At 34.8% G+C, this 11,155-nt stretch overlaps 1 protein-coding gene across 1 annotated transcript; it reads right to left on the bottom strand.

Moving 5' to 3' along the window:
• Positions 1-2,344: 2,344 nt before the first annotated feature.
• On the bottom strand, positions 2,345-10,849 carry LOC142619570 (casein kinase 1-like protein 6). Its single transcript, XM_075792714.1, has 15 exons — positions 10,735-10,849; positions 10,383-10,531; positions 10,253-10,293; positions 9,372-9,441; positions 8,905-9,053; positions 8,715-8,810; positions 7,258-7,328; positions 5,461-5,522; positions 5,283-5,346; positions 5,064-5,148; positions 4,381-4,507; positions 4,128-4,201; positions 3,986-4,049; positions 3,491-3,609; positions 2,345-2,899 (listed from the first exon to the last, which is right to left on the bottom strand). The coding sequence occupies exons 2-15, from the start codon at positions 10,456-10,458 to the stop codon at positions 2,642-2,644; spliced, it is 1,356 nt and encodes a 451-aa protein (XP_075648829.1). The 5' UTR covers positions 10,459-10,531; positions 10,735-10,849; the 3' UTR covers positions 2,345-2,641.
• Positions 10,850-11,155: the final 306 nt, after the last annotated feature.

The following is an 11,155-nucleotide window of genomic DNA, read 5'->3' as shown; positions in this document are numbered from 1 at the left end:
TGGAAAAATCCATAATGTTTGGATCTTACTTATTTTTATTTATTTAGAATAATAGGTTTGAATTTGAACCTCATTCGACTAATTTTAAAGATTGTGATTATAGCAAAAGTAGTAAAAAAAACATATTATCAATTAAAGAAGTAATAGAAAATGATTTCATGATTTACAATATGGGACTTGTAAGGGGCTTGTTTACCCCCCCCCCCCCCCAAGGGCGAGCCCCCTCTTTTTATTTGTAGATGAATAATCATACAATCTTTATTCATTCTTTCAAAATAAAAATTACAACACTTATTTTTAATATCTTTCCCTTCATTTTTTCAATGTGATGTTTGCATATTCTTTAATTATTTATGATGTCATTGCAATCCGCACTTTGATTGAACCACAATTTAATTGAACGTTTTCCTTTTTCAATTCTTTTTAATGTTTGATTTTTAAATCATTGGGTGAAATCATCAACTATTAGAGGTTAGTATTTAAGGGAGATACTATGAATTTTTTTTAAAAAAAATATGGGGAAATTAATTTTAAATAAAGCACAACAATATTAATTATATAATTTTTCAATTTATACATTACATAAGGTTAAGTGAGACCCACGTTCTCATAAAAAAATATAAAAAAGTGAGACCCACGTAATGTAAATAGATAATTTTGTAAGGGTATTTTATAAATATGCGATTGGAAATTTGGAATATGAATTCATTCCACTGTCTTCTCAAGCTGTATCAATTATGGATACAGACTGAAGGTCCCATAATTCGATTATCACAAAACAAATGAAAGAAAATAGGAAGTGTTTTAAATAAAGAGCAAGTTCTTGTCAGGGATAGCCTCCTCTAATGGGTTGTGTATGGGTGTCCCATGATTTCTGGGGGTGAGCCATTAATTAAAATATATTGTATTTGGTAAGAGTGGTTAATTAAGGGTGTTTGAGTTATAGTTCTCAATTTAGGATATTTATATATATATATATATATATATATATATATATATATATATATATATATTATATTTTGAGAACACATTAGGGGTAGATTTTAGTTTTTGACTAACAATGATGAGTGACAATGTTGTAAATATTTTGGCATGGAACCCATTGATGGTGACAAAACATAACCAGCTCTCTATCTCTCTCTCATTTGTTGCTTTCTCAAAGAAAACAAAAAACTCATCTCTCTCTCATCTGAGCATGAGCAACCACCAAGATCTATCTCCACATCAAATCTAATAAACTCAGATCCATCTCTCTCTCTCCCTCTCTCTCATATCCACCTTTAATCTCTTTCTCCTTTTTTATTATTATTGAGAATTGGCCTCGTAGGGTATATTATTGAATAGCTAAAAGATCAATTACAAAAGTTTTATGAATGTTAGGAGAAACATATTCCATCCAAACTAAAGTATGAAAAGAACTTCTTGCCCTCTTTGGCTAAAGCATGCGCCAAATCATTGCCTAGCCAGTGTGTGTGTGTGTGTCTCTCTCTCTCTCTCTCTCTCCTTATTTCTTTGAAGCTACCCCCCCCCCCCCCTCTTTTTCTGGTTGATAAGGGTATTGGGTTCTCTTGGGGTTGCAAAATTTGATTTAGGGTTCAGGATTGATTTCAAATGGCTATTAATTTTGTTGTTGCTGTTGTGTGGGTTTTGATTTAGGGTTTGATGTTGACTTCAAATAGGATTTGTTTTTCTAATTGGAACACCACATTGTGGCTGGAAATTGGAGTTGGTAAGGAGTCACTGGTGGTGGTGGCCATGGCTTTGGTAGTTGAAAGGTCAATTGGCAAAGTGGGGAGCAAAGTGGGGAACGGGACAAAAAGGAAGGAGGAGATGGATAGTTGTTGGTCTTTGCGTGGGAGTTCTCTCTCTCCATTAATAAAATAAAAATAAAATAAAAAAAGGTTTTCTTGTTCATGTAAGAAAAGTTTCATAATTTTTTTTTAAAAAAATACACATAACACCCAATTATCTTTTTTAGTTTTTAAAGACTGTTATAGAAACATGATACCAAACATATTTTTTTGCATCATGAGTACTCAAAATACACCGTTTCACTACAATTTTTAAGTCAGTTTTCACACTGTTTCGAAAACCAAAACTCCAACACTGCTACCAAATAACCTGGTTTATGAGGGAGTCCAACAAAGCTCAGGCTTGCCTTGTCAATATTTTTCTTTGTCAGTGTCCATGTCACAAATAATATGATCTCAAAGTGAAGTGCACGTACAAATAAAAAAAGAGCAAAACTTTACCACAATTTCTTAAATATTGTACATTAATTTCCTAAATTCAACAATGACAAGATGAAGAAATAGAGATCACTTTAAAATGCAGACTAGAGGACTAAATGGAAGAGCTCCCTCTATCAGAGCTACTTGGGTTTCTTAATACGTAATTTTTCCATTCACAGGATGTGTTTAACACACGTTACAATGGCCTAAAATATTTCGGCCAAGGCTAAAAGGGAAGTAGAAGTTCAGGAATTTTAACATAAGAGATGTTATATGACTGAGAATGGTGGCGATTAGGCGATCTCCCATGTACAAGAGAAAATAACTCTTAATTTTTTTTTTTCAAATTGAAGAGGTATATATTCATTAAAAGCATAACAATTATCTTCTTACTAATAAAATACTCGCAGTCACTTCCTTATTGAGAGGAGCTCAAAGCTCCGAAGAGGATCATCACGAGTGCCTCTAGAAGTATGAGTGCGAGTATGAGATGATTTGGGCTCATAACCAGATTGAATTCTTTGTGTGGTAGATGGTCGGCCGCTGTTTGGGACTAGACGTCCTGCGCGAGCTTCACTGTGTTCACCAGAAGAACCCTTACCACTTGAGATGACTGCTTTTCTTGAAGTGCTGCCATACCGAGAAGAATTGTGTCCTGAATCAAGGTGCTAAAAATGTATCCAAAAAAGCCCCAGTAAGAATATTTGGAATACAAACAATGGACATTAGATGAATTACTCACTCAATGACTTGAATACAAAAAGTGAATTTGTTTGAGGGAAAAAGAGAGAGAAAAACAGATCATACTAATGTGCTTTACAACTGAAAATATAAACATTAAGGTTGTACTTTTTTCTTCTGTAAATCTCATCTCTATTTCTGTTCTTGTTTTCCCAATAACAAATATGGAGAACCTCAACTTGCTTTAATTCAAAATAAAATGAAACCCTATAAGCCTTGTCCGTTATCAAAGTGTACAACAGGAAAATGAAGTAACAAGAAAAATGAACTTGAAATCTGGTTGCGATCAGTTTAAGGGATGATTAATTCAAGGACAAACAAATTATCCACGCAATTACATTTGAAGCAAAATACAACGTATTGATGGTTAATTTTAAAAGAGCAATGACATTTAAGATTTTGTGTGAAAGTTATTTGCATTCAGATAACCTCAAGACTCGATTTTCAGACAGACCAAATGACTATCCAAAAGAAAGAACACACATCTAATTATTTTTGTCTAGAAAATGAAATGTTACCACTTCCTTGGACATAGATAAATCTTCATGAGTCCTGTGTTTGGAATGATGTGGACTAGGGCCTCTCCTGGAAAATGCTTCAACTGCACCTGAGAATTTATCTCGGATCTCTTTCCCAACTGGATAAAAAGACTATTTAGAAATCACACATTGACAGATATGTGAGAAATAAAGCAAAAAGGTGCTCTATTTACCACTACAAGTTCTCAACTGGAGAGAGAGAGAGAGAGAGAGAGAGAGAGAGAGAGACTGGATTTTTAAAATTAATAATTTCTCATAATAAATGATTAGACAATCTTAATTTTGATAAAAAGCAACTGGCCATATCTAAAACCAGCACTCAGACGTCAAATCTGTGCAGAGAACTAAACTGAACAGCCAAATGTCCATAGCAAATATGAAGCTTTAAAACTCCTTTAGAAAAACAGTAGTTAGAATGTCGATGTTCTGACTGGGCACTTAATTCCAAATCTAGTTTTGTTTAAGAGAGCAGACCTGAGATCTTCTCCCCTCTTTCTCCAGAAGGGCCTGCATTCAAACATGCCTTCCCATTGGATTGCTACAAACAGAGACAAAAACAGAAGTCAGTAACACCGTGAGAGGATAGGTTTCAAATCTCGAATTTACAACGACTGACCCTTCCTCTAGAGCTGCCACCAATCTGAGGGTATTTCAATATAGTCCAGTCAAATACATAGTCAAATTGATAACCTGCACCAGCAACAATGTCAAGATCCAAAAACAATTATAATACGTACCCAAATTAAATTTAGTACTACTCATGAAAGAGAACATTTCAACTGGTCAACTACAAATCATCATGAAAATAAAATTGAAACTCAATAAAGATATATGAACATATATTTATGGACTGCTGTCATAAAATGTACCTTCTCTTATAAACAAGTCTCGGAAAAGTCTCTTTAGATATGAATAATCTGGTTTGTCCTCAAACCGCAATGACCGACAGTAGTGAAAATAGGATACAAACTCAGATGGATACGATTTGCAAAGCACCTGCAAAGCAATGTGCATCCAAGTTGTCAGCATAGCGCTGTATGATTTTTAACTCTCAATCTCCCCTCCCACCCCCCACCCCCCACCCCTTAAACAAAAAAAATTAAAAATTAAAAAAGAGCTTTGCTGGCCAATGAATTTTGGACAGCCCAAGCTTGGGCAAACCCAATATCAAGCCAAAAATATAGTAACCTAGGATCAGCCAGAAGACTTTCACTAGAACCTGAGTAGGGCCATATATCAATAGTTTGCAAGAAGAAATAGATATGTGTGACACAACTATTCACTTATAATAATTTTAAGTATTTATGTATATGTGCACCCATATGGGAACATGCACAGTGCCGAGCTGCCTGGCTTCACCCAATCGGTCCCATGACACAGCAACAGCCCAAAGCTGGGGCCACCTGATAGCCACCCCTAGGTCAAGACCTCAAACTTTGAATCTAGCAGGCCAGCTAACTGAAACTAATTCTTCTAAGGGCCTCAGATAGATAAAATTAAAGAATAAAGTGCTTCGTTATGAGAATGGATGGTAAATTTTGACTTTTGATACCTCTATAGCAGTTGACATCTTCTTTTCGCTGATCTTGTCATATTTTTGCTTTTTTGTGCCAGCTTTTAATCCCTGCCAGGGAAGGCTGATGCAAAACAGTGGTATATAATGACTTAATAAAGCAAGAATAAAGAATAACAATGCACCAGTCATTTAATAACAGGTAGAAAAAGGGAAAACTCAAGAAAGAAATAAGAAGTGCAGCTAGTAATATTCGACCTTCCTCTTAGAAAATACATAAGCACATAACCAAGAGATTCCAGATCATCCCTTCTGCTTTGTTCTGCCAATAAGACAGCAGAATTAGAATGATAGCGGGGGTAAGCAATCCAAATCCAAACAAACACATATCCAGTTGTTAGTTGGCAAAATGAAAATGGCATAAAGAATCACTCACCAATTCCAAGGTGAGTATTAACACTTGCATAGCGAGCTGTACCAGTAAGATTCTTGTTTTCCCTGAGGCAAAAAAAAATAGTAAGAGAGAAAGAAAGAAGATGTGAGAAACTCACAAAGGGTATTGGTCAACAAAGAGATAACAGATAGGAGGGGCCAACAAAGTGTATTTGTAAATAAATTGAATAAGAATAATAGTGGTTGACAAGGTACTATGACCATCAAACTGATATAGGTTCAAAAACTGTAAACAAAAATAGGAAATTAAAAAAAAAAAATCTATAGAATTGAGAAATGAAGCAGACCATCCAGTATACAGAATGAACTAACAGTTTCAACATTAGATTCAAAGCTAGAGTCAATTAACGAAATAAAAAAGGTGGCATCAAGTGACCACAAGTCCAGAACTATAAAAAATTACCCTATAGTATTTCTTTTAGTTAACCTTTAAAGTATATTGATAATTTAGAGTGAAATGGGGTGAGGTATATTGGTCAGTTGAAGGAAATAGGGATACATCAGTCTCTTTTGTTTTCAAGATTTCTTATAGAAATAAGGCTCGAAGGAAACATATTTCCTCAAAAAATGCACTAGAGTTTTGACTTTAGTCAACAGTTATTCATTTCAAAGGGCTTTATATATACCAGCTCTTGCCCTGTGGTCCATATAATGCAAGAGCTTACTGCAATTAAGATAGTTCTCTATTCCTTCCAACATGAAGTTGTCTTTGGAAAGTTTTTGTTAAATTATATAATATCATAAATCATATTAAAAACTCAAGGTGCCACTTACAGCTTTCAACAAGATCAACACAATGCACAGAATCTTAACTTTGTTGAAACAAAATCAAAGTTCAAATTAAAATTGACCAGAAAATAAATGTTTAATATTTCATACTCATTCACCCAGGATGATAACTTTATTTTTATTATTTTTATGACGTAGGGAACCTTTCTCAAGAGCCCTTTGGACTCGCCTTTAGTCAATAAAACCTTTTTTTGATAGGTGAATTTAATGTTAATTAGCTGACCTTGAGGCCCAAGAAGGTCTTAAATTCTTAATTGGGTTGAAATTCAGAGAAATCAGAAGATTAATGAAAGGATCAATGGCCTTAGCTAGTAAAACTTACGGGCAACCAATCCCATCCATAAAAAAAAATTGTTTAAGCTCTTCCAAATAAGGTGGCCTTTTTGTTAGTACAGCAGCACAAAATAAGAAACTAACAGTAGGTAACCTCAGGAAGCCCAAGAAGATTATAGTTGGTTCATATTGTTGTGTAAGCAAGTGCCACAAAGGTTGATACTTATAATTCATTGTGACGTGCCAAGAGATTTATGGTCAATAATATTTTCTTTGTTTGGGATTTTTATTGGATTAGGCCAAAAGTTGGTGGAGTTAACATGATGCTGCAGAGGTTGGTTCCGCAAAAATTGTAGTAGTATGGAATGCGATCCACATCTGGAGTGTGAGGAATACTCCAAATTTCGAAGGAATGGGTCACAAAATTTTAGATACAATTTTCTTGAGTTCACTATAAGATCGATGAAGACACTTGAGGGACACTCCATTGCTCTTAACACTTAATGTCCTTTTTGCCTCTTTTTCAAATAATGAATTATATATATAGATCTTCCTTATTTTCTTATCATGTCTAACAAAGCTTCCATAGCTCTGACCTCCCTTATTGGAGAAAACACACTCTTTTCTAGTTCGTTGACATGTGACATTTAGAGTACCACACAGTACAGTAATTACATGTCATTAATCTTGCCCTTGCAGTAAGCATGGAAATATTTACCTGTATGGTATATGCTTATGAGTCTGAAGATCTCTATACTTCTTTGCCAGTCCAAAATCAATTGCGTAAACCTGTGATAAGAAATTTAATCAAAAGATAAAACAATTAGAAAGTGGAATTATGACTGTGATGTTCCTCAACGTAACACTAATGTTTTGTCCTCAAATGCATCTAATACCAAACAAGAAATTTTTATCAATTAATAAGGCTTCAACAATCTAAAATGAAAGGTCCAATCTAAGCATGGAGGCCAGGGAGCACTGTGACTAAACACTGGAGAACACAACAAAAAATTTGGATTTCACCGGTCACGATCGGAACCTGATAAATTAACCATCTAATCATCTATATTCCATATGAAAGATCTATTCTTCTTTCAACACATTCCAACTTCAATCTTTCATTTTCTTCAAATTCCATTTTTAAGCGTAGGGCAGGGCCACTTTTGGGTCCAGAAAACAGGTGGTCCAATCCTATCCATTTGCCTGCTTAGTCCATCAAGGGTGAATGCCCCTGGATTACCTGACAGCTAGATTTGGCAGGTGGGGTCAGTTGCCTGTAGGTTTCTTCTTTAGAAAGGTTCCCTATATTATCCCCCCCCCCCCCCCCCACCCCAAAAAAAAGGAAATTTAAGGGGCTGTCACTCATGAAGAAGGAATAAGCACAGCCATTACTTGTTGCCAAATGGGAAACACTTGCTAGTACTCGTAATTGAGTTACATCGAGACCAATTACTTGATGGATAATGTTTGATTATCTAAACTCAACTAAGCCTTAATCTCAATGCAACAATGTCTGAGATTTTTCAATTAAAAATTGTTCATACATGAGATTATACAATAAATTTACCATCATTCTATTTATCATCCAATAATAGGTATATAGTTGCTCTAGTGAGATTGCATTTCTTTGAGAAATTCATCCCATCTAACCCCACTGACCTCACTAGGGAAGCAAAACATGAGGTCTCTCTCTCTCTCTCTCTCTCTCTCTCTCTCTCTCTCTCTCTCTCATAATTCATAATGGTATACATAGCAAAATTCAGTAGGCAGCTTCAATCAATTAAACAACTGTCATAAGCTATTCCTGGTGAATCTGGCAGGAATATATCTCCTCAAGAATTCAATTATTTGTTCATAAAGGATTAACACTCAATTTTTGCAAATGAATAAATCACTCACTAATTTTTTTTTTTTAAAGGGAAAAAAATAAAAAAAGAAAGCAACAGCCAGTGCACATGGAAGGTAAACACCAAAGCAACAAAATAAACAAAAACTGGCTACCAAGAGTTCCAATTTTTTAGATTAATAAGCGTCCAAGAGTTCATATGGCATGGACTTTCTCAGCAGAAACTGTTTCAACTATAGATGGAATGACTAATATTTGGATCTGATGAACCTTAAAAATGTACTATAAATTTGCACATGAACTAGAACAGGCAAATGAGAAAGAGATACCTGATTTGCTTTACGCCCTAGGCCCATTAAGAAGTTGTCAGGCTTTATATCACGGTGAAGAAAACCCCTTGAATGCATGTACTCAACTCTGTTAATCTGAAAATGATGATTAAAAACAACAGGGGACAAAAAACATTATCTTGGCCGTTCCAGACATATTCTTTAATAAAGAAGAGTCACATGCACTTACTAATTGATCTGCGAGCATCAAAACTGTTTTCAAGGTAAACTTCCTATTGCAATAGTTAAACAAATCTTCCAAACTTGGTCCAAGAAGGTCGATAACCATGATATTATACTCGCCCTCGACTCCGAACCACTTGAGGTGGGGAATTCCAGCTTCATATAAATAAAAAAGCTTGAATCACTAATAAGAAAACATCATCTGTTTTTCATAGATTGACCCACAAAGAATTTCCAAGAGATATTCAAGGCAAAAGCATTGCCTAAACTATTTGGGTTTACTGATTGCCATAGCCATTCCGTATCAGCCATTAAACAGGACAGACAAAACCTCACGAGTTCCATCAATTATATGGTTTGTTCAGAGGTAAGGAGTTGTGGATAATTACAAAAACAGTTTACAAATTGGTATCGTTAAAACTTGATAATTGTAATACAATATTATTTTAGGAGGGATGAGAGACAGAGACTCACTTCCTCCTTGAAGAAGCATATACAATTTTGACTCATAGTGAAGCTGAGGATGCTTGGTCTTCACAGGTTCCTGTGATTGGAATAGTCAATCAGCATATAGAGTATCAAAAGAGTAACATAATCTCTCACAGAAAAGGAAAAAATAATAATAGAGAAGCATATCCAGTAAATTTGTGTCAAAAAACCAAAATAATATGCATATTTTTCCTTTTTTTGGGGGGGGGGGGGGGGTGGGGGAGGAAGACGCATAGCTTTGCATTCAACATTTTCCTATTAATGAAAAAACTTGAGAGTGAAGGACCGAGTGTTCCCCATGAAATTTTGAATGGCGACTCAAACAGAACTCATTAAGAGTTCATGATCTATAGTTCCTCTCCCACTTTACTTAACCATGACTTAAAAGTGAAAATCTTTTTCTTTTGTTCTGTTATGTATTTGCTATTGTGCTAAAGATGTCTTACATATTCAAGTAAGAATGACTTCTCTAATGCCCATAGATAAACTTTGTAACCTATTTCAGGTATCATAATGAAAAATTAAACACAATAGCCGAAATATAATGTGAGTCCACATTCAAACACCCAATTGACATATGACAACTCTATAGAAAAATGAGAAAAAAAATAATGCCAATGAGCAATCAAGGGAGCAAACACTGAAAAACTAACTAAATACAGAAGAAAACTTACATACAAAAAGGCAAACTGCTGAACATGATTAATTATTAACAATCATTATCACAATTATCAAACCCAAAAAAAAATCCACAAATCTGACTTAAAAGCACCTAAAAATGAATTATATGTACAAGGGCCATAGAAAACTGAAAAGTAAATACCCACAACAAGGCATAAATTCCTTGAAAAGCATAAATCACATACCAGCTTAACTGCCACTTCCTCCCCAGATTGCACATTGACACCTGCCACCAAAACAAAGAACACAATGTTGTAAAAAACACAAAACGACAACAACAACAAAAACCACAAGAATGATAGCAAAAGCAATTACCTAAATAAAGCTCCCCAAAAGACCCACTCCCAATCTTCCTCCCCAGCTTGAACTTTCCACCAATCACATGCTCCATTTTCTCGAAATCCTCCTCCAATAAAAAACACAGCTCTCTCCACTCAGATTTGTGCCCAACCCAACACTTATTTCTGCATAATCCCAACACCCACAAATCTCAACAGATTCACCAAACAAACACAACCCAGATCTAAAAAAATCCTAGCTTGCTCAGACACCCAGATAAGAAAATCAAAAAATTATCATAATCTTTAGCAATGAATCAAACAACAAAAAGATTTAGTGAAAAAAAATTTACGTGTAACCCCCCAAACAATGAGGATAAGATTATTACATCAAAATCAAAACCACACCATCTCCAACTACAAGTTTTTGATACCAAAAACACTAAGGAATGAAAACCCAATTGGAAGAACGATCAAGGAGGTACATTGACAAGAAAAAAGCAATGAAATTTGGGCGAATGAACATCGGAAACAAAAACAAAAGATTGGAAATTATTGGTATAGGGAAACAATGATGAAATCGGAGAAGACAACGTGTGTTTTTGACAAAACAACAAAAATATGGAGGAGGAGGAGGAGAAGGAGGAGGAAAGTGATGTGTGGAAAAAAAAAAAAAGGTTAGAGAGGAGGAAAAGCAGGTCCAGCAGATTTTTTTTTTTTTTTTTTTGTATATTTGATTTTTGTTTTCAGTGTTTTTTTTTTCTTTTTGAAAAACACTTTCTATAATAATAAATCCTTCTTTTACCCAAA

The sequence above is a fragment of the Castanea sativa genome, chromosome 12, assembly GCF_040712315.1.
Source record: "Castanea sativa cultivar Marrone di Chiusa Pesio chromosome 12, ASM4071231v1".
Classification (NCBI taxonomy): Eukaryota; Viridiplantae; Streptophyta; class Magnoliopsida; order Fagales; family Fagaceae; genus Castanea; species Castanea sativa.
Note: the sequence above shows the minus strand (reverse complement) of the source record. Positions and strands in the feature narration are given on the sequence as shown.

Excerpts from the sequence above, each read along its gene's own strand:
- LOC142619570 (XM_075792714.1), bottom strand. The coding sequence starts at position 10,458 with ATGGAGCATGTGATTGGTGGAAAGTTCAAGCTGGGGAGGAAGATTGGG. Across the intron at positions 9,442-10,252 it reads AGGAAGTGGCAGTTAAGCTG|GAACCTGTGAAGACCAAGCA; the intron begins GTATGTGATTTA and ends TTCCAATCACAG. Across the intron at positions 4,202-4,380 it reads AGACTTGTTTATAAGAGAAG|GTTATCAATTTGACTATGTA; the intron begins GTACATTTTATG and ends TTGCTGGTGCAG.